At 40.1% G+C, this 24,184-nt stretch overlaps 1 protein-coding gene across 4 annotated transcripts in view; it reads right to left on the bottom strand.

Moving 5' to 3' along the window:
* EXOC4 (exocyst complex component 4) overlaps positions 1 to 24,184 on the bottom strand; it is an 809,489-nt gene that overhangs the window by 61,991 nt on the left and 723,314 nt on the right. For all 4 annotated transcript variants that reach the window (XM_061165832.1, XM_061165834.1, XM_061165833.1 and 1 more), the window contains one exon: positions 9,041 to 9,182. In XM_061165832.1, coding sequence (XP_061021815.1) covers positions 9,041 to 9,182 — 142 coding nt within the window. The remainder of the gene's footprint in view (positions 1 to 9,040; positions 9,183 to 24,184) is intronic.

Here is a 24,184-nt window from a genome sequence, read left to right as displayed (position 1 = left end):
ATCACTTCCAGAACTCCATTGTGCCACCTTGAAGTCAATCCCTACTTATACCCCAAGGCTCTTGCAACTACAAATCTATTTTCTGTCCCCACAGTTTTGTCTCTTCTGGAAAGCCATATAAATGCAATTATATAGCATGTAGCCTTTGGGGTTTAGTGTCCTTCAGTCTGCCTCAAACATCTGAGATTTATCTATGTTGCTGTCCATTCCTTGTTATTGCTGCATGACCTCCTACCTATGAATGTGCCACGATGTAACCATCACCAGCTGACATCAGGGTTGTTTCTTGTTTGCAGTGATTATGAATTAAGCAACTTCACGTATAGGTTTTTGTGTAAATATAATTTTCTTTTTCTTGGATAAATATCTAGAAGTAGGATTGCTGCATCATATGGTTCAGTTCAGTTCAGTTCAGTTCAGTCGCTCAGTCGCGTCCGACTCTTTGCGACCCCATGAATCGCAGCACGCCAGGCCTCCCTGTCCATCGCTAACTCCCAGAGTTTACTCAAACACATGTCCATCGAGTCGGTGATGCCATCCAGCCATCTCATCCTCTGTCGTCCCCTTCTCCTCCTGCCCCCGCATCATATGGTAAGTGTACATTTAATTTTGTAAGAAACCACCAAAATGTTTTCCAAAGGAGCCGTGCCATTTTGCTTTCCTACTAGCAATGTATAAGAGTTCCTGTCGCTCTGCATTCTCACCAGCACTTTTTGTTGTTAGCTTTTTTTTATTTTTATAAAAATGTAAGCTTTGTGGAGGTATAACTGGCATTAAATGATTATAAGATATTTAATGTACATCATGACAACTTGATGTATGTGTACACTGTGAAAGGATTCCTTTCATCTAGGTAATTAATACATCCATCACGTCACATATTTATCCTTTCTTTTTTTTTTAAAATGAGAACACTTGAGTACTACTCTGTCAGCAAATTTCAATTATACAGTACAGTGTTATCAAGTGCAGTCATTCTGGTTTCCATTAGATCCTCAGACCTTATTTATCTTACAGCTGAAATTTGTAGCCTTTTACCAACCACTTTCTATTTCTCTCATCCTCTAGCCACCACTTCTCTATTCTGTTTCTGTGATTTCCTAAAAAAAGGTTTGACATAGAGTGATGCCATGCAGTAGTTGTTTTTCTTTGTCTAGCTTATTTCTTCTAGGATACTGCCCTCAAGTGTCGTGAGTTTAAAAAAAAATTTTTCTTTTTTTAGTCATTTTAATAGATGTACAGTGGTGTCTCACTGGGGCTTTAATTTGCATTTTACTAGTGACTAATGGGAGAAGGCAATGGCAACCCACTCCAGTACTCTTGCCTGGAAGATCCCATGGTTGGAAGAGCCTGGTAGGCAGCAGTCCATGGGGTCGCTAAGAGTCAGACATGACTGAGTGGCTTCACTTTCACTTTTCACTTTCATGCATTGGAGAAGGAAATGGCAACCCACTCCAGTGTTCTTGCCTGGAGAATCCCAGGGATGGCGGAGCCTGGTGGGCTGCCGTCTATGGGGTCGCACAGAGTCGGACACGACTGAAGCGACTTAGCAGCAGCAGTAGCAGTGATTAATGATGTTGGATACATTTTCATATGTTTATTTGCCATCCATATATCTTTGTATTCATATCATTTGCCTAATTTTTTTTTTGTTGAGCTGTTTATTTTCTTATTATTAAGTATTGAGGGTTTTTTATATAGGCTGAAAAGAAAGTGTTAGTCACTCAGTTGTGTTTGACTTTGTGACCCTATGAACTGTAGCCCACCAGGCTCCTCTGTCCATGGAGCTCTCCAGGCAAGAATACTGGAGTGGGTTGCCATTCCCTTCTCCAGACCCAGGGATCAAACCTGGGTCTCCTGCATTGCAGGCAGATTTTTTACCATCTGAGCCTCCAGGGTAGCAAGTTATCAGACATGCATTTTGTAAATATTTCTTCCCAAGCTTTGGCTTGTCTTTTCATTTTAACAATGTCTTTCAAAGAACAGTTTTAAATTTTGATAAAGTTCAATTTAATCATTTTTTTTCCTTTATGGATGATACTCTAGGGGTTAGCTTTAAGAAAACTTTGCCCAATCAAAGTTACAAAGATTTCTTCTTATATTTTCTTCTAGGATTTTTACAGTTTGAAATTTTACACTTAGATGTATGAACCATTTTATAGTAAGTTTTGCATAGGATGTGCTATATTTTTAGGATCTGTTCATTTAGGGAAATCCAAATATCTTGACTATCAGTGTGTTTTTATGATAGGTGATCACTTTAACAGTTACTAAAAACTAAAGATTAATTTTGCCAGTAAAAACTCATTCTGACATTCATATGCTAATTATTGAAGTGTATGGTTTTGATCAGGATACCAGTAACTGCACCAGTTACAGTCCTTCCAGAAGGAGACATCTTTGATAAAATGAAAATTGACCAACCCTGGAGTGGGATTCATGCCTAGGGAAATTGATTGCTATTTCACAGTTGAAATTTAAACTAAGTAACTCTTAGTTGAAAATAAAGTCAAGTCATCAATGCTAAAATACTTTTACAGTGAACTATAGACATTACCACCTCAGACAATGAGGCTTCCCAGGTCTCTCAGAGGTAAAGAATCCGCCTGCCAATGCAGGAGACTTGGAGACCACCCCTGGGTTGACAAGATCTCCCAGAGAAGGAAATGGCAACCCACTCCAGTATTCTTGCTGGGAAAATCCCATGGACAGACGAGACTGGCAGGCTATGGTCCACGGGGTTGAAAAGAGTCGGACACAACTGAGTGACTGAGCACGCTTGCACGCCTCAGACAATGGGAAGACCCCTGTGCAACGACATGAGGGTGTGAATGGAGGATGGTTTTAAGGAGTGACCAGAAGTTCCTTTCAGTACATAGAGATGACATGACAGAGGCATGAGGTGAGCTTGGGGAGATGGTCAGGGACCAGGTCGGCATAGGAGTGAGGTCATCTAAACAAGATTTTAAGAGGTGAAACAATATAATCAGATATGAGTTTTGGCAAGATGATTCGGCACAGTATAAAGAGTAAATTAGTGGTAGAGAATGATAGAAACTAGAAGTAGAGACTGCTTAGGAAATTACTATGAATTGGAGGTGTTTATGAGATGCTGGACTTCCCTAGTGGTTCAGACAGTAAAGAACCTGCCTACAATGCAGGAGACCAGGATTCAATTCCTTGGTCAGGAAGATCCCTTGGGGAAGGGCATGGCAACCCATTCCAGTATTCTGGCCTGGAAAAGCCCATGGACAGAAGAGCCTGGTGGGCTACAGTCCGTGGGGTCACAAAGAGTCGGATACGACTGAGCGACTAACACTTTCATGAGATACCGAAGTGAATGGCAGAGAGGAGAGAGAAAAACTATTTTAAGGCACCATCTTCCTCTCCCCAAATGATCAGAGATGAAAAAGAATTTAAAATAGTCATTGGCAAATATCAAGTTCAGAAAAAGTGGGTTGTTTCTTTTGGAATTCTGGCACGTTGTTGCTGACCTTAACATGACTTTGGCATTAATATTTTTTCTGCAAATATTGCTGATTACACAGCAGGACGGTTGGTTTTCAGAAAGTGCACACTTAGGATCCCAACAGCGACAGGCAGTTACTGCTGAACCCACTTAGAACCCCCCTGATGGTGAGAGAAATCAGCTGATAAAGGTGATATTCTTAGCATCTCAGACTAAAACGGCAACTTAATTTTCCTCTTCTAAAGTTCAAATGGGGGAAAAAACCAAAAACCAAAAAATCTCAACCATTTTTAATGGTCTCACCATGTCTTTCATCTCTTGGGGTTGTCACATGCCTTATGCTTCAAACTGTATAAAAAAAGCATTGCTCAGCGGTTAAATGTGACCTACAGGGACACAGGTAAAATGTCACATGTCCTTCAAAACAGAATCTACTGGCTTTGAGAGCACTTTTTGGTTTGAACTTTAACAACATTCAAGAAAAAGATGGGCTATGGATGTAAAAATATTTGGGGGAATAAGACAAAGTTTTGGTATCTGAAGTTGTTCTAGACTTCTTGCTAGCTTTTGCCATTAATTGCATCCCCCCCCCCCACCCCCGCTCCATTTTCTGTCTGTTCTGGCTTCTTGGACAAAAGTGCCAGAGACTGCCAAACTAGCCACTTCTTCATTGTACCAGCTCCAGGACCACAGGTCCTAAGCTGATTCTCCTTTACAACCGGATGGGGACAAACTTACCTTAGCTGATTATGATGACAAGGATGATGTCGGGCCATGCAGTCTTTGTACCACCTAACTATAGGATTGGCCAAAAAGCTCGTTTGGGTTTTTCCATAACAGCTTATAGAAAAACCTAAACAAACATTTTGGCCAACCCAATCCATATGGTGGGCTATGATTTCCAAACCAATTCACTATCTTTGATGAGTGGCATGTTTTGTTTGGGGAACCTGCACTTATTTTATCTGGGTTTGATTTCAAACCAGCTAAATCTCCAGAGTCACGGAAGTTTTTACTGAACACTTATTATACAACAGGACTGTTACAGGTTCTAGAGCCAGAGCAATGAATGAGGCACATCTGATTCCTGCCTCCCAGGTGCCAGAAGTTTCTTCCACAGTCACCCACTGTGGGTACCCAGGGCCCTTAGCCATCTCCTCTATTGTAGCATTGGACTACTACAGTAACAATTTACTTGAGGTTCTCCTTATTCATTTTCTATCACTAACTGTACAAACAAACAAAATCTTGTTATTGTGACAAGGAATGAATAAAGTATGTCAACATCCACTATCTGAGCCATACATGGAGCACTCTGTCTAGTTTTTTGTACCATACTTAAAAAAGGAGCAAAGACAATCTGGAGCACATTCATAGGAAAGCAACCTGAATGTTGAAACCATGTTAAAAGAAGATATAAGAAAATTTAATTTGGAAAAAATAAACATATTTAGTGTTGTCATTTACAGTCAAGGAAAGATAATTCTGCACCCAGGACTCTAAAACTCAGTCTTTTTTTGTAATTTAGTCTTAAAATGATCCTTTTTCTATTTTTAAATTAATGAGAAAGGAGATATGGCAATAGATGTTACAGCATTGAATGGTTTCTTGTAAAGTTAATCATTAAATAATGATTAAAATATGCTTAACATTATTAAAAATACTATTGCCAAGATGTACAAAAATTTTAAAAAGCAGGTTAGAGGTTAAGGATTAAAATGATCTTACTCAAATGCCTTGAAAATACCACACTTTAAATTAACTACACTACAAGCTGATAATTCCAAATGAAGAACACATTGTGTACCCACGCAATCAATAGCATAAATTCTAGGAGCTGTGATAGTAATTAATTTGATGGTTTTCTGCACAACCCAGGTAACAGAGGCATCAGGGTATTACTGTTTTATTTTCTTTTCTCATCAATTGCATTTATCTATTCATAGAAAGTATCTGATTTATTTCACTGTCAGCTGGTAAATAAATAGAAAACAAATCTAAAATTTATCATAAAATCAGAAAGCATAGAGGAACAGTCTTTAATTCTAAACAACTGAATGTAAGAAACAAGGATAGAAATAATGCCTGGTAAATAGACTCCAAATTGACAATGCTACTTCTCTTACCCTACTCAAAGGTCTTTACAAGCAATAAACAACTAATTCACAGGACAAGATAACGAAGAATGAAAAAAGTAAGTAGCATACAGAAGAAGTGACATCAACAATACATTATCAGTTAGCTTTGCCTGAGCACACCTACAAGATAGCCAAGTTCTAACTGGAGCCCAAACATACAAACCAAAATCCCATTTACATTTTGAAAACCCAAGTCTACTAAAGACTCCAAACAAAAAGACAATACTCTATCAACTTTAATAATGTCTCATGGTAATACAGAAGAAAATATATTACTATACACTTTCTGATTCTGGTATTTCAAAAGCATATGTCCAGCTGTCTATTTGACATTGGTACCTAGATGTCTAACAAACATCTCAAACCAAATGTCACCAAAATGGAATTCTTGATTTCCACCTCTCCCCCAGTGTTTCTCCTCCCTCAGACTTTGTCACCTCACTCCATAGCCTTGGCATCCACATAGTTGCTCTGGCCCCAAAGCTGGTGGTTTTCCTGGAGTCCTTTCTTTCTCTCAACTGCCACCAGTTCTACACCCAGTCCAATCAATCAATAAATGTTATCAGCTCTACCTCGAGAATATGTCCCAATTTCAACACTTTCCACACCTTCACCTCTGTCACTCTGGTGCTCATACCTCGTCTCAACTAATCTCTCTGCTTCCATTCATATTTGTCCATGCAATTTTTTTTCCCCATACAATAGCCAGAATGACCCAAAAATGTGAATGAGTGAATGAATGAATGAATATCTCTCCCTTGCTTAAAATTCTCCTACAACTTTCTGATGCACTTAGAACAAAATATGAGTCTCAGGAAAAGGAGTACGTTAAGGGTGTATATTGTCACCCTGCTTACTTAACTTATACGCAGAGTACATCATGAGAAACGCTGGGCTGGAGGAAGCACAAGCTGGGCTTGATTTTGGGCTCCAAAATCATTGCAGATGGTGACTGCAGCCATGAAATTAAAAGATGCTTACTCCTTGGAAGGAAAGTTATGACCAACCTAGACAGCATATTAAAAAGCAGAGACATTACTTTGTCAACAAAGATCTGTCTAGTCAAGGCTATGGTTTTTCCAAGTGGTCATGTATGAATGTGAGAGTTGGATTATAAAGAAAGCTGAGTGCCGAAGAATTGATGATTTTGAACTGTGGTGTTACAGAAGACTCCTGAGAGTCCCTTGGACTGCAAGGAGATCCAACCAGTCCATCCTAAAGGGGATCAGTCCTGGGTGTTCACTGGAAGGACTGATGTTGAAGCTGAAACTCCACGAAGAGCTGACTCATTTGAAAAGACCCTCATGCTGGGAAAGATTGAGGGCAGGAGGAGAAGGGGACGACAGAGGATGAGATGGTTGGATGGCATCACTGACTCAACGGACATGGGTTTGGGTGGACTCCAGGAGTTGGTGATGGATAGGTAGGCCTGGTGTGCTGCAGTTCATGGGGTCGCAAAGAGTCGGACACAACTGAGCGACTGAACTGAAGATCCTATAATGGGTTGGATTCCATGACCCACATGATCAGGCTCTAGCCTGCTTCTTTACCTTTCCTTTCACTCCTCTCATCCTCTTGTTCACTGAGTTACAGTCATACAGGGTCTTCTCTGTTCTTCAAATCTGCCACCTCAGGATCTTGTGTGTCCCTCCTTCTGCCTGAAACTCTTTTCCATAAGGTCTTTGTACAGATGACTCTTTCTTGGTACCTTGTCACAATTTCCCTGACCACTTTATCTAAAACATAAAATTACCTAACCCCCTTCTCTAGTAAACCTCAGCTATTCTCTGCACTGTCCAGTATGATAATGCTAGCTATACGTGGCTATTGTGCAGCTGAAATGAGACTAGTCCAAATTTTGATGTGCCATAAGATATCATAGATTTCAAAGGTGTAGGATGAAAAATGTAAACGATCTCATTAATAATTTTTGTGTGAATTTCAAATTAAAATGATAATATTTTGGATATACTGGGTTGGATAAAATATGACACATTAAGATCAACTATTAGAATATTTAAATTATTTATGTGGTCTGTCTAGTCAAAGCTATGGTTTCTCCAGTAGTCATGTAGGGCTGTGAGAGCTGGACTATAAAGAAGGCTGAGCACCAAAGAATTGATGCTTTTGAACTGTGGTGTTGGAGAAGACTCTTCAGAGTCCCTTGGACTGCAAGGAGACTCAACCAGTCCATCCTAAAGGAGATCAATCCTGAGTGTTCATTGGAAGGACTGATGATGAAGCTGAAACTCCAATACTTTGGCCACCTCATGCAAAGAGCTGACTCATTTGAAAAGACCCTGATGCTGGGAAAGATTGAGGGCAGAAGAAGGGGATGACAGAGGATGAGATGGTTGGATGGCATCACCGACTCAATGGACATGAGTTTGGGTAAACTCCAGGAGTTGGTGATGGACAGGGAGGCCTGGCATGCTGCAGTCCATAGTGTCGCAAAGAGTCAGACACGACTGAATGACTGAACTGAACTGATGTGGTTCACATGTGTAGCTCACTTTATATTTCTATCTGATAGCACCATTTAATTCCATTCTGCTATTGTTTTTCTTTTTTTTAGTTACACTAATCTGAAATTTTCCTTTGTATTTAATGGGCTGTTTACCCATTAAGAATGTAGCTCTATGAGAGCAGAGGCCTTGAGTGTTGTTTTCATTGCTGTTACCCAATTCTTAGAACACTCAATAAACATTTATTGAATGAATAAATAAATGATTGGAGACTTCCTAGTCTTTACTTCCTACCATTTCCATAGATGTGATAATAGAGTCTAGACAGATAATAGATAACAAACTAATCATAGTATTCTACACTTCAGGGGAAGAAACAAGAGCCCAGCAATATCACATCTTAGAAACTATTTTCTTGAATTATGACTGAACTTAATTCCTTCAGTTGGGTTTTAAGTTCTTAAAGGAAGGGGTCATAGTTCTTGCATCTGTACATTCCTTCTTGATTAACAGAATATTGTAATAAAAATATCAATGGCAATAAAGTCCCATAGTCAAAAAGTTACTATATACTGAGCACTTACTCTGTGGCAGGCATTGCACTTATTATTTCATTTAAAAAGTCCCTAAGTTAGAAATTGTTGTCTCTATTTTTAAGAGGAGGAAACTGAATTAGTCAAGTTAATTAAGTTACTTAAGATGGCCCAGCCTACCCATATAGATATTCTGATCCAGACCATTTCTGATGTCACAGGTCATGCAAACTCCAAACCACCATATTCACAATACATCATGTGCTTAAAAACTAACAGTGACTGAATAACACTAAAAATCACTTTCAGTATCAAAAAAGAACAACATCCATAATAAGAGCCAAAACGGATGGTGACACTCCATGGAAAGAAGTGAGTGATTTATCACCCACAGTGCATTTAAATCACAAAGTCTTGTACTTGAAGAAGTCATACCTGACTTCCAGGTGTAGGACCAGCAAGCAGCGGTCAGCCATATCCTGGAAAGACTTGGCAAGTTCGCTCAGAGTCTGCATAATCTGCTCTGACACTGGAGGGAGATCAACGTTCACATGGTTATCTTGAGCAGGAGACAGATCTGCAAAAAGAGGGGAGGACAAAACACCCATCATTTCATTAGATGCCTACAGAGATATTTTGAAATGACATATGATTTTGTTGTTCATCATGTTGTTTTTATCAATTTGGCTAATGCTAGTGTTGGCAGCATCAGACATTCGAGACATGATAGACTATTTCTGTACTTGATTAAACATAGAAGCCCAGCGGATTGTCTCACATCAATTCACAGAATGATAGAAACAGAAACTCAGATTTGGAAGTCAATTTAGTCATCTGGCCCAACCATGTGGTCTATGCTTGGGTTGCACACCCAGGAGCATTTGGTTGCATACAAATGTTTGTGACAGGAAGGCTAGCTAGGCTAGGTGTGTGTGCTCAGTTGTGTTCGACTCTCTTGGATTGTAGCCCGCCGGGCTCCTCTATCCATGGAATTTTCCAGGAGAGAATACTGCAGTGCGTTTCCATTTCCATTTCTCAATCCAGGGATCAAACTTAGGGATCAAGATGCTTCTCCTGATTCTTCTGCATTGGCAGACAGATTCTTTACCCCTGTGCCACCTGGGAAGGCCTTGTGAAAGGAAACTCAATACCTTTTGTGACAGCCTAGTCCATCTAAGAAAGATATGACCATCTTATGTCAATCTCTATCTGTTGTCATTGACTTCTAATCATTGGCCCTGGTTCTACCAACTTAACAATCATTCTCACATGTGTCAGTATTTCAAATACTAAAAATCTCTCTTCTGTCTTCCTTGAGCTCTTCTCTTTTTTGGGCTAAATATTCCCAGATTTTCAACTATTCTTCAAATAAAACAATGAGCCATTTTATAATTCTCATAGTTCACCAACAAAAACATTCCAATTGTCTGTTTCCCTTGAAATGTGGGACTCAGAACCAAACGTAATAAATACTACAGAGTGGTCTGACCTGTCTAGAGAGAATGATCAACTCTCAGGTTCTAGAAGCCATGCTCCTTGTGTGGAGCCTAAAATCTCCTAGGGTCGGGGGCAGGGAGTATCACACACAAAAAGAGTGCTGCATTTTCCTTTAACTCATATCAAGCTTACTTACAATCAGCTGAAATTCATAAAAAGGTCTTTTTGGAAAATTTGATAAACCTAACTTCTCTCTCTCTCCCAAGTAACTGATAAAACATTTAATAGCATTTGGTATTTTTCATCAGCAAAACACTAAACAAAAATGTGAACAGTATTTCCTTATGTCTAGACTTCTGTTGTGTAAACAGTTTCCCACAGTTTCTCAAACATCACCAACAATAATCTGGCAATTTCATTCAAAAGTTCTTTGTGTTCTCTAGAGCCTCAAAAGCTGGCCTTGAGTCCAGTTTCTGTTACTTACTTACTTACTGTCACCAAGAGCTAATGACTTAAATTCTGTCCACCTCAGTTTCTTCTATAAAACGGGGATCTGTACCTACAGAATGTTGTTGGGAACTTTGAATAGTTTACAGTTATTGGGAGTATTGAATGGGTTAATGTAGATAAAATATCGATACTTAGGACAATAGCACAGAAAACTCACTCAATATTAACATAAATAACAAACACAAGCAATATTAATATTAAGAATTATTCTGTAGCATGTGATTTCCCCAGACTAAGAGTTCTAAGTTTAATTATAGCAACAAGGTACTTAAAAGATAAAGCTATCCACCTTGAGGTTCAATTTCCATTGACCAGTATCTTCTGCTTTTCCATGTGAAAGTTCTCTTCCTCGGAGGATGAAATGTTTGGAAGAAGAGCTCCCTGGCCTTAGGGGACATGGGATTTGGCGAGGCACTGCTGACTAACTCGGAAGGTGTCTGCCTTACCGCGCAGGGCGTCAACACCCGTAGTGGAAGTCACACCTGCAGTTGTATGCGTTCAGTGCTGCATTTGTTCCTAGACTCAGCCATGCATGGAGACGAGCCCAGGGGGACCGTCAAGACTTAAAAGGCTAAGTTCTCCTCTGTGGAAGCAGACTTCAATAAATTAAAATATGGAAAACACACAAAAAAATAATTTTGTTTAAGGGAACGGATGTGTAAGGAGGAAGGAAATATAGTGATGGAGATTTAAAATTATTACCAGCCTTGGCATTATCTGAGATGTTCACTGACGTGGTCTGCAGGACTCAAAGTAGACACTGCTTTTCTTCTCTAATGCTATCATTTTTCAAGTTGTTGGATACAAGGTGAGATCACGGCCATCATCATGCTTTCTTTTGGTAGACTGGGTGAAAGCAACTATAAGCAACAATGTTCTAATATTTCAAGGCAATTAGGGCTTTTGAACCCTTAAATCCCTCTGTTGTGTGACACTGTGCCAGGAAGATCAAAGCATATATCAATTAAAAAAAAAAAAAAAGGAGGCAATCAGACCCTGAGGAAATTGGGCTCATAGTCTAAACACACACATGTGTGTGTGCTCAGCCTTATCCGACGCTACAACTCCATGGATTATAGCCCACCAGGTTCTGCTGTCCATGGGATTTTTCAGGCAAAAATACTGGACTGCGTTGCCATTTCCTACTCCAGGGGATCTTCCCAACTCAGGGATCGAACCTGCATCTCTTGTGTCTCGTGCACTGGTAGGTGGATTCTTTACGAATCGCACCACCTAGGAAGCCCTGTTCAAGGTCTAAGGTCCAAGGCTATACTAATCGCTCAGCCTACAAATGGCATTTTGGACAAATTTCACCAAGTTAAAAAATCTCCCTTTCTTCTTACAGAAATATGTAATTTCATCATGTGTAGCAGTTGACTACTTTCAAACTCTACAAATGTGAAAAAAAAAAAAAAATCCAAGTAGAGTAAGTTAACCGCCAGATAAGCAGTCTTGGTAAAACTTGCAATGAATGAGGTAGGAGTAGTTTATAACAGCAGCACACTTTATATTTTGCTAAACTGTAATCTACAGCAAAAATAACATTTTAGTAAAGCAACATGAAAAATGATGCCCAGGGCTCCACGGAAAACATCCACTGAAAAGCTGGTTTGAGAATTCAGCTCACTCAAACATATGAAGTTTTCTTAACAAGAAGGAATATATTGAGCAAAGAAATGCTGAGGATGGCAAAGAAAACACAGAACAATTAGCTACCTCTTAAATGTCAAATGGAAATCTACCAAAAAAAGCAATGCTGACAGAATCTCCTTGGGAGATTACAGTCAAGATCAGAGATTACTTGACATGCGCGCGTATGCACACACATGCATGTACACCTTTAGAGTCTCATGTCTGTATATTTATGTCGGGGATTACTCTTTCAACAATAGCCATACTTGATTATTTTATTAAGTATCCTAAAAGATGATGCTGTTAAAGTACTGCACTAAATATGCCAGGAAATTTGGAAAACTCAGCTGTGGCCACAGGACTGAAAAAGGTCAGTTTTCATTCTAATCCCAAAGAATGTTCAAACTACCACACAATTGCACTCATTTCATATGTCAGCAAAGAAATGCTCAAAATCCTTCAAGCTAGGCTAAAACAGCACATGAACTGAGAACTTCCAGATGTACAAGCTGGATTTAGAAAAGGCAGAGGAACCAGAGAGAAAATTTCCAGCATCAACTGGATCACTGAAAAAGCAAGAGAATTCCAAAAAAACATCTACTTCTGCTTCGTTGACTATGCTCAAGTCTTTCACTGTGTGGTTCACAACAAACTGTGGAAAATTCTAAAAGAGATGGGAATAGCAGACTACCTAACCTGCCTCTTGAGAAACCTGTATGCAGATCAAGAAGCAACAGTTAGAACCATGCACAGAACAACGGACTGGTTCCAAACTGGGAAAGGAGTACATCAAGGATGTATATTGTTGCCCTGCTTACTTAACTTATATGCAGAGTACATCATGAGAAATGCCAGGCTGGATGAAGCACAAGCTGGAATTAAGATTGCCAGGAGAAATATCAATAACCTCAGATATGCAGATGACACCACCCTTATGGCAGAAAGTGAAGAGGAACTAAAGAGCCTGTTGATGAAGGTGAAAGAGGAGAGTGAAAAAGATGGCTGAAAACTCAACATTCCGAAAACTAAGATCATGGCACCTGGTCCCATCACTTCATCGCAAATAGATGGGGAAAACAATGGAAACAGTGATAGACTTTAGTTTTTTGGGCTCCAAAATCACTGCAGATGGTGACTGCAGCCATGAAATTAAAAGATGCTTGGCTCTTGGAAGAAAAGCTATGACCAACCTAGACAGCATAATAAAAAGCAGAGACATTACTTTACTGACAAAGATCCGTTTAGTCAAAGCTATGGTTTTTCCAGTAGTCATGTATGGATGTGAGAGGTGGACCATAAAGAAGGATGAGTGTCAAAGAATAGATGCTTTCAAACTATGGAAGTTGGAGAAGACTCTTGAGAGTCCCTTGGACTGCAAGGAGATCAAATCAGTCAATCCTAAAGGAAATCAATCCTGAATATTCAGTGGAAGGACTGATGTGCTGAGGCCTAAGCTCCAATACTTTGGCCCCCTGATGTGAAGAGCTGACTCACTGGAAAAGACCCTGATGCTGGGAAAGACTGAAGGCAGGAGAAGGGGATGACAGAGGACCAAATAGTTGGATGTCATCACTTACTCAATGGACATGAGTTTGAGCAAGCTCCAGGAGATGGTGAAGCACAGGGAAGCCTGGCATGCTGCAGTCCATGGGGTTGCAAAGTGTAGGACAGGACTGAGTGACTGAACAACAATTTTATTAAGATAGCACTTTGAGCTGTTTTTCTAATACATCAGATCATTTAAAATATCCTTGTTCCTCTTAGAACCATTGCATAAAAGCAGGCATCTTTGAGATTCCTAAGCATTTGTGGCTACATGACTGTGGCTTTCTGTACTAAATTGATTGGTTTATATGAGGACACTAAACCTTGGTCTCTGGGAGAGATACTGTTTATTAGGTGAATGAACATATGTTGCCAGTTCTCTCTTGCTTATTTCACAGTAGACTCTGAGAAGCTGAATGTCTTCATTCCCAGTCTTGCTGATGGCTGGTGGTGGCCAAAGCCACTGTCTGGCCAATGACCCTCTAGGCTGATTCTTAACTAACTCTAGGCTAATTCTATAACACAGTTTTGCCAAGAGAATGCACTGGTCATAGCAAACACCCTCTTCCAACAACACAAGAGAAGACTCTACACATGGACATCACCAGATGGCCAACACCGAAATCAGATTGATTATATTCTTTGCAGCCAAAGATGGAGAAGCTCTATACAGTCAGCAAAAACAAGACTGGGAGCTGACTGTGGCTCAGATCATGAACTCTTTATTGCCAAATTCAGACTTAAATTGAAGAAAGTAGGGAAAACCACAGGATTATTCAAGTATGACCTATAACAAATCCCTTATGATTATACAGTGGAAGTGAGAAATAGATTTAAGGGACTAGATCTGATAGTCAGAGTGCCTGATGAACTATGGATGGAGGTTCGTGACACTGTACAGGAGACAGGGATCTAGACCACCCCCATGGGAAAAAAATGCAAAAAAGCAAAATGGCTATCTGAGGAGGTCTTACAAATAGCTGTGATAGACAGGAAGCAAAAAGCAAAGGAGAAAAGGAAAGATATTCCCATTTGAATGCAGAGTTCCAAAGTATAGCAAGAAGAGATAAGAAAGCCTTTCTCAGTTATCAATGCAAAGAAATAGAGGAAAACAACAGAATGGGAAAGACTAGAGATCTCTTCAAGAAAATCAGAGATACCAAGGGGACATTTCATGCAAAGATGGGTTCGATAAAGGACAGAAATGGTATGGATCTAACAGAAGCAGAAGATATTAAGAAGAGGTGGCAAGAATACACAGAAGAACTGTACAAAAAAGATCTTCACGACCCAGATAATCACGATGGTGTGATCACTCACCTAGAACCAGACATCCTGGAATGTGAAGTTAAGTCGGCCTTAGAAAACATCACTACGAACAAAGCTAGCAGAGGTGATGGAATTCCAGTTGAGCTATTTCAAATCCTGAAAGATGATGCTGTGAAAGTGCTGCACTCAATATGCCAGCAAATTTGGAAAACTCAGTAGTGGCCACAGGACTGGAAAAGGTCAGTTTTCATTTCAGTCCCAAAGAAAGGCAATGCCAAAGAATGTTCAAACTACGCACAATTGCACTTATCTCACACGCTAGTAAAGTAATGCTCAAAATTCTCCAAGCCAGGCTTCAGCAATATGTGAACCGTGAACTTCCAGATGTTCAAGCTGGTTTTAGAAAAGGCAGAGGAACCAGAGATCAAATTGCCAACATGTGCTGGATCATCAAAGGAGCAAGAGAGTTCCAGAAAAACATCTATTTCTGCTTTATTGACTACGCCAAAGCCTTCGACTGTGTGGATCACAGTAAACTGTGGAAAATTCTGAAAGAGATGGGAATACAAGACCACCTGACCTGCCTCTTGAGAAACCTGTATGCAGGTCAGGAAGCAACTGGACATGGAACAACAGACTGGTCCCAAATAGGAAAAGGAGTACGTCAAGGCTGTATATTGTCACCCTGCTTATTTAACTTCTATGCAGAGTACATCATGAGAAACGCTGGGCTGGAAGAAGCACCAGCTGGAATCAAGATTGCCGGGAGAAATATCAATAACCTCAGATATGCAGATGACACCACCCTGATGGCAGAAAGTGAAGAGGAACTAAAAAGCCTCTTGATAAAAGTGAAAGAGGAGAGTGAAAAAGTTGGCTTAAAGCTCAACATTCAGAAAGTAAGATCATGGCATCTGGTCCCATCACGTCATGGGAAATAGATGGGGAAAGAGTGGAAACAGTATCAGACTTTATTTTTTTGGGCTCCAAAATCACTGCAGATGGTGATTGCAGCCATGAAATTATAAGAGACTTACTCCTTGGAAGGAAAGTTATGACCAACCTAGAAAGCATGTTAAAAAGCAGAGACATTACTTTGCCAACAAAGGTCTGTCTGGTCAAGGCTATGGCTTTTCCAGTGGTCATGTATGGGTGTGAGAGTTGGACTGTGAAGAAAGCTGAGCACTGAAGAACTGATGCTTTTGAATTGTGTTGTTGGAGAAGACTCTTGAGAGTCCCTTGGACTGTAAGGAGATCCAACCAGTCCATCCTGAAGGAGATCAGTCCTGGCTGTTCATTGGAAGGACTGATGCTGAAGCTGAAACTCCAGTACTTTGGCCACCTCATGTGAAGAGTTCACTCATTGGAAAAGACCCTGATGCTGGGAGAGATTGGGGGCAGGAGGAGAAAGGGACGACAGAGGACGAGATGGTTGGATGGCATCACCGACTCGATGGGCATGAGTTTGGGTAAACTCCGGGAGCTGGTGATGGACAGGGAGGCCTGGCGTGCTGCGATTCACAGGGTTGCAAAGAGTTGGACATGACTGAGCGACTGAACTGAACTGGATTAAGAATTACTTGGAAAAACATCAATGTTTCCAATTGCTTATATGATGAAGCTTCTTAGAATGGCTTTCCACGATTTTTGCTTTCTGCCCAACACTTCAGTTTTTCTCCATCTTTCACCACTTTCTCCTTTCTCTCAAACTTCTCCCTTCCCCAGCTCTGGCCCTTTGATTTGCTACCCTTTTAAAGCAAATTCCTTAAACATATCATGGTGTTTAATGATTCTATATCTTTGATGGCTCTTATTCCTCTTTCTGAACTGTTCATGCTTCCTGGCAGGACCACTTGTTCCTCTGCTTATGTTTTTCACACAGTTCTATTAGCTATCATATTCTGTTTATCATCTGTTTATCAGTATGCATGCCTACCAGATCATTAACTCCTTCAAGTAAGGGATTTTGAACACACACACATCCCTATTTTCAGGGCCAGCAGAATAATAGGAGGCATTACAGGAGCTCAGTCTCTGATTTTTCAAACAGAACAAATTATTTAATTGACCAATATAACTGGACAAATAATTCACATAATAATAGATTGATAAAGATCAGGCAGGAGACGAAATGACTTGGCATTTACAACTAACTTTCACTTTTGTTTCTTGAGTGTATCCAAGGGACAAAGTAAAGACAGGGAAATCATTTATTATAGCTAGTTTCCTGTGCTGTCAAGGAATCTTGCATATGTATAGTACAAAGCAATTCTGGTCAATCCCTACAGTCAAAGCACTTAAAAAAAAAAAAAATAAATAAACTGCATTGCCTTCAGAAGTCACCTTGATTTCATTAGTCCACATTCCTACAGCTGAGAGTTGAGCATCTATATTTCCTATGGACATAACAATCCCTGGCCTATCAAATACTCAGCATCTCTCAAGGAAAGACATATACTAACTGTCATGGAGAAGCAATCAGTCTAGGACATTAGGATGTCTCAAGTGGTTCCACATCCTAATATTAACCAGACTGAAATCTGTTTAGGTCTTAAAATTAGTCAAAATTGAACTCATTCAGACCCAGAAGAGCATCTGTTTTCAAGGATGCAGCTGCTACACTTTCAATGGCAACTTACTGTGACTTCTTTAATTGACTCATATGAGCATGTCCTTGTGCATCTGCAATATTATCTCAAATTGTTACCATATTAGCTTAGACTAGTATCAGCTGTCATGAAAGTGATAAATTGAACAGGGGAAGATGGTTACAGCAGGAAAAGGAAGGTTAACTGTGAATTCAAACTTTTTAGAAGAGAGAAAAAGATGATGAAGAATGATCTCATGAGATGTCTCACTGGAAAACAGTTTAGAAGATAAAATTTTGGCATAATTGTTATTTCTGACCCTTCTTTCTATTTGTACAGATACCACACAATGATCTCTGCTTGAACATGGAATAAAATTATTTAATTTTCAATCTTCAGTTTCCCTATCTAGAAAATTGTAACAGGACCTTCCTAACTCCTGGTGCAATGTATTATTAGATTTTATAAATAATCTTGAGATGTTGTCATCTGGCACACACTGTAAAAAAATAAAATTAAGGATGCTGATCAGCCTGTGACATTAAGAACTCCTGGGGCTTACAGAGTTAATAGGGGCTGCAACAGGAGACCCCCAGCTAACCTGTTTTTTTTCTCTTTAAATACCTGTGGGATATACTAATACTACTGTCAAGCCCAATGCTAGAGAAGGATTTAAAAATGTCTTACACTATAATACCCCAGGTCAAAGTTCAAATTCTAATGCCAGAGAGCTCTATCCTCAGCTTTCCTAATGTCTCTATACCACCATCCCTACTTTTCATTCCCTTAAATTATTTGCAACATATGCATGCTAATCTTCCTCTATCCCAGTGGTCTGTACACAGTAGGAACTTTTAAAGTATTCTTAAATATATTACTTCCCTATTTATGAAACCTACAGGCTTCTGGGATGGACAGGTGATCTTCACAAGCTAAAGTATCTACTGTCTTGTTAGCATCTATGTAGAATTTTCTTAGCATAGGGATGTCCTTCCTCCTTAACCAAGTCAGTTACTCCAAGATAAAATTTCATGGTGACTCGTCTGAACATTCTTTCTCTTTCTTTTTTTTTTTTTTTAATTTATTTTTTTCCCATTTATTTTTATTAGTTGGAGGCTAATTTCTTTACAATATTGTAGTGGTTTTTGCCATACATTGACATGAATCAGCCATGGATTTACATGTATTCTCCATCCCAATCCCCCCTCCCCCCTCCCTCTCAATCGGATCTCTTTCTTGAAACCTACTTTAATACCTAGCTTCTCTTTGTCAATAGTCCTAGCTTTAGCCCCTATCATCAAGTCACATAGTCACTTTCCCCCATCCTCTAACAACTCAAGTTTTAGATTCTTTTCGATGTAAGAATGGGCCTTATCTAAGAAACATGTTTGCTAAGCTCTCTCCATTTTACTTCCTATTTCAAAAGCAATGGTTCTCCTGTCCCCAAACAACTACCTCTTTTCAGCCCTTTAGAAATTTTGGGTTTACACTAGCAAAGTCAATTGGTGCTGAAAAGCAAAATACGCTGATGCAAATTGCTCCTTGACCTAAAAAAATTATGACTGTGAAGTATGGGGATACATTGTGCATTAGTCAGATCAGACCCTGTACGCACATGTATACACATGTGTATAACCCGTCCTGGAAATACAGCCTGCTCTATGAGACATCACACTCAACCAAGGAATCCTTTTGTATCCCACAGCCATGCAAGAACGCTAAGCTTTTTCACTGCTGCTTCTGGAAGGGAGCTCTCTTTTTGTCTACTCTTTTGGGGGAAGAAGGGCAAATAAAAGAGACTTTTTAAAACTGGGACAGGGAAAAGTGAAAAAATTCATTATCAGGAAGGAAAAAGAAGTTAAGAATGGGGGAAGTGAAGGATGAGGGGAAGGTGTTTTACTTATATTTGCTTCTCTGCTTGTAACTTCCTAATTGATAATATGTTCATGGTCAAAAGAATGCTTCCAGTGAGTACAGGAGGCAGGGACCTACTTTCTTTTCTGTGGTACTGTTTGGTTTTTTTCTTTTAAAAAATTTATTTATTTAATTGATGGATAATTGCTTTACAGAATTGTGTTGGTTTCTGCCAAACATCAACATGAGTCACCCATGGTGGTGGTGGTTGGTGGTTTAGTCCCTAAGTCGTGTCCGACTCTTGCGATACCACGGACTGTAGCCCGCCAGGCTCCTCTGTCCATGGGGTTCTCCAGGCAAGAATACTGGAGTGGGTTGCCATTTCCTTCCCCAGGGCATCTTCCTGACCCAGGGGTTGAACCGGGTCTCCTGCACTGCAGCAGTTTCTTTACTGACTGAGCTACCAGGGAAGCCCGACATACACATGTCCCCTTCCCTCTTGAACCTCCCTCCCCATCCGACCCCTCGAGGTTGTTTCAGAGCCCTGATATGAGTTTCCTGAGCCATACAGCAAATTCCCACTGGCTACCTATTTTATATATTGTAATGTAAGCTTCCATGTCACTCTCTTCATACATTCCCCCTCTCATTCCTCCCCCTGCCCCTGTGTCAGTAAGTCTATTCTCTATGTCTGTGTCTCCATTGCTGCTTTGCAAATAACTTCAGTTGTGGTACTGTTTGTTATTTAATGATCATGTGTTATATCTTTTCTCATTATTAATCATAAGACAATGGGCAATTCTTAGTGTTCTTTGAAACCTCTCCCTCTCACTTCCCTCTCTTTCCTCTGAAATGTCGTACAGTTCCCTAACTATAAACAGTAAATCTTCAGGGCTGAAAATATATGCCGCTCACTGCCAACCTAGTGTCCCAGATATTCGGTAACACTTGTCTGGGAATGCATTATTATAAGGCAAAAACCAAAGCAAAAAGAACCCAAAGACCAAAATTTATAAAGAACTTGCAATTTTGCCACTTGCAACAACTTGGATGGACCTAGAGATTATCATACTAAGTCAAGTGAGTCAGACAAAGACAAATATGATATCACCTATATGTGGGATCTGAAAATATTACACAAATGAACTCATTTACAAAACAGAAATAGACTCACAGACATGGAAAATAAACTTATGGTTACCAAAGGGGATATGGGGGGAGGGATAAATTAGGAGTTTGGGATTAATAGATACACACTATTATATATAAAATAGGTAAATAGGTCCTGTTGTATAGCACAGGGAACTATAGTCAGTATATTATAATAAACTATAATGGAAAAGAATCTGAAAAAGAATATACTCACACACATATACACACACGTGTATGTATGTATGACTGAAATAGTCTGCTATACAACAGAAACTAACATTGTAAACAACATTATAAATTGACTATATTTCAATTAAAAGAAAACAACGCACATTTAATTTGAAGGATGATGCTCAAGGGTAATTTTCATCTAAATGAAAACAAATTCTTTTCCACTGCTTCCAAAAGGAGTCAAATTTATTCTTTCATTTTTTATCCCTTCTAGAAGACATCTCTCAACAACCCTAAACCTTGTTTTCCTCATCTCTTCAGCTTGGAGAGTTGCTATGGGGACCAAATGGGGAATGTGGTCCCTAACACAGGGCCTGCTGCAGAGCTAGGGATCACCCTATGAACTCCAATAACTCTCGGCCTCCTCCTCCTCGCCTCAACACTTCCATCTCGGGCTGTATTTGCCTACAGAATACCTGGTGGATTCTGAGATCTATGACAACAGAGGCAATAACTTATTTCTCCTGGCGTCTCTCACAGCCTATAGCTCTTCTTTACACTCAGCAATAATGCCTATTGAATTTAATCTTCAAGTGACGGACCAAAGAATTTCACAAACTTTTTTGCCCATTATATTAACATCTTCACAATGACATTAACCTAATGTCTTCCAAACAGTTCACTGGCCTGTGACGTTATTCTTTCTCAGGGTAAGAAATTGAAGCTCTGGAAAGCCTATGAGTGTTTGAAATGACAAAATAATGCCAAATACGGACTTATATAGGAAAAAGAAAGGAGACTGATGTAAGACCCATTGTAAAGAGCAAATCAAAAATAAGAACCAAGGTATAAAAAAAAAAAGTAGCTGTTTCCTTGGGCTACCAGGGGAGAAGAGGCCAGTTCTGAGCCAACAGTTTACACTACACACCGCCTGGTTCCAAAGCAGGAAAATCACATCCGGTTTCTCGTGACACAATGCTTGACGCTCAGAAGCCTGAGCAAGCCCTGGTCCTTCATTACACGGAGCATTAGACTGCTATGGCCACGCAGTGCAAACCGCACACACACATGGTCTTTACACGTTGGGACAATGACAGAACAGACCTCAGTCTCTTTCAGTCCTGGAGGGAAAATAGTAAGATTGATTTCTCTTTTATTCCAAACAATCCTTCCCCAGGCTTGGTAAAAAAACCTAATCATCTACTAAAAAGCAATGTGGTCTGGCCAATTCAGGTCCTGCTAGATACAAAAGAGAAAGTGGGGAGAAGAGTTAATGAACAGCTCCTGTCCTGTTGAAAAAGGCACTCTTGTGAGCTATCTTAGATTTCCATGGACTTTGTAAGCCTTCTGTGTACCTGTAAAACCCTGCATCAAAGAGCATCTTAAAATGTTAGTAACTACTTAACCAGATAGTGTAGGTGAAAAAAACAACACAGATTTAAGTTTTAACAGAATTATAGAGGCAAAAATATTTTATGGCAGAGAGATAACATTTATCCATGTGTTCAAACAGGATCCCTCCAGCTTTGCATTTGTAAATCTTCCAAAGAGCCTCAGGGGATGCCTTATTGACTGGCTAAATTAGAAACATTAGGTCCATTTACAAACAGTGAAACTGAACCAAAGAGAAATAAAGCTTGGATTCCAATATGACAGCAAAAAACCAAAAAACAAAAATGTGCCATAAATAAAGATAGAACTAGAAAGTCCCATATGGAGTCTCTCTTCTTTTTAATTTTTTCTTGTTGTCTTTTTTTCCCCCACGAGTTTCCTGTTCAGGCAACTACATCATTCAAAAATTTGGGCCAAGCTGAAAAATAATCATCACCTTTTGATGGACAGCAAGTACAACCTCACTTTTATCTTTGCAGACCCAGCATATAATGCAGTTTCTGGAATCAGCCGACAAGAATCAAGTTCAATGAACAAGATGATACCCTTTGGAGACAGACAGACCTGAGTTCAAATTCTTGTATACCATTTGGGTGAACTTCTCCATATCAAATTCTCTACTTGTAAAAAAGAATCCTCATACCTTCCTCATGGAATTCTGAATATTAAATGAGAAAATATATAAACACTTAGAATAGTGTTTGGCACTGCTGCTGCTGCTGTTAAATCGCTTCAGTTGTGTCCGACTCTGTGCGACCCCATAGACGGCAGCCCACCAGGCTCCCCCGTCCCTGGGATTCTCCAGACAAGAACACTGGAGTGGGTTGCCATTTCCTTCTCCAATGCATGAAAGTGAAAAGTGAAAGTGAAGTCGCTCAGTCGTGTCCGACTCTTCGAGACCCCATGGACTGCAGCCTACCAGGCTCCTTGGTCCATGGGATTTTCCAGGCAAGGGTACTGGAGTGGGGTGCCATCGCCTCCTCCAAGTGTTCGGCACACAAAGCCTTAATATATGGAGATTCCTACTGTGTATGTTAGTCACTCAGTCGTGTCCAACTCTTTGTGACCCCATGGACTGGAGTCTGCCAGGCTCCTCTGTCCATGGAATTCTCCAGGCAAGAATACTGGAGTGCATTGCCATTCCCTTCTCCAGGGGATCTTTCCGACCCAGGGACTGAACCCACACCTCCTGCATTGCAGGCAGATTCTTTACGGTTTGAGCCACCAGAGAAGCAAATCAATTCCATTGACCACTACTATTATATATTCAATAAAGATGTGCTGGATAAAAAAATGACAAAAACTCAGTATCCTTCTCCTTTATGTATAGCTTCAGGTAAAGGAACAATTAGACTAGCTTTATACATTTAATAAACTCCAATACTTTGGCCACCTGATGCAAAGAACTGACTCATCTGAAAAGACCCTGATGCTGGGAATAATTGAAGGCGGGAGGAGAAGGGGACGACAGAGAATGAGACGGTTGATTGGCATCCCCGACTCAATGGACATGAGTTTGAGTAAGCTCGGGGAGTTGGTGATGGACAGGGAAACCTGGCATACTGCAGTCCATGGGGTGGCAAAGAGGCGGATATGACTGAGTGACCAGACTGAACTGAACTGACACATTTAATGCCAAAATCTGATGAGCTACTGCCATTGTAGAGAAAATAGGTAAAATTCTAGAAGCACTGGTCACTCTGATCCTATTGCTATGTGGGAAACACACGGACAACTGATTTAACTGCAAGACACAGTTGATTCAGCCGCCAGGCACACAGTCACCAAGACTAGCTGTGTAGCTGAGGACAGCTCCCTGCGAAGGAGGCTGGAAGTAAGAAATATAGAGAGAAGCAACTCGCCTACACACAGTGCAGGGTTTGAGGGTGTAAATCTTGCTAAGAGTATTTCTACTCTGTGAGGATAAGTGTGGCCACTTCCTGAGGATGGGCTAAAGATAACAGTTCAGCAGTTCCCCTTTAATTTCTCTTGTGTCATATACTCCCTGTGCAGGCTAAAATGATGAATG

Source organism: Dama dama, chromosome 18 (genome assembly GCF_033118175.1).
Source record: "Dama dama isolate Ldn47 chromosome 18, ASM3311817v1, whole genome shotgun sequence".
NCBI classification, from domain to species: Eukaryota; Metazoa; Chordata; class Mammalia; order Artiodactyla; family Cervidae; genus Dama; species Dama dama.
This window is presented reverse-complemented; position numbering and strand designations above follow the sequence as displayed.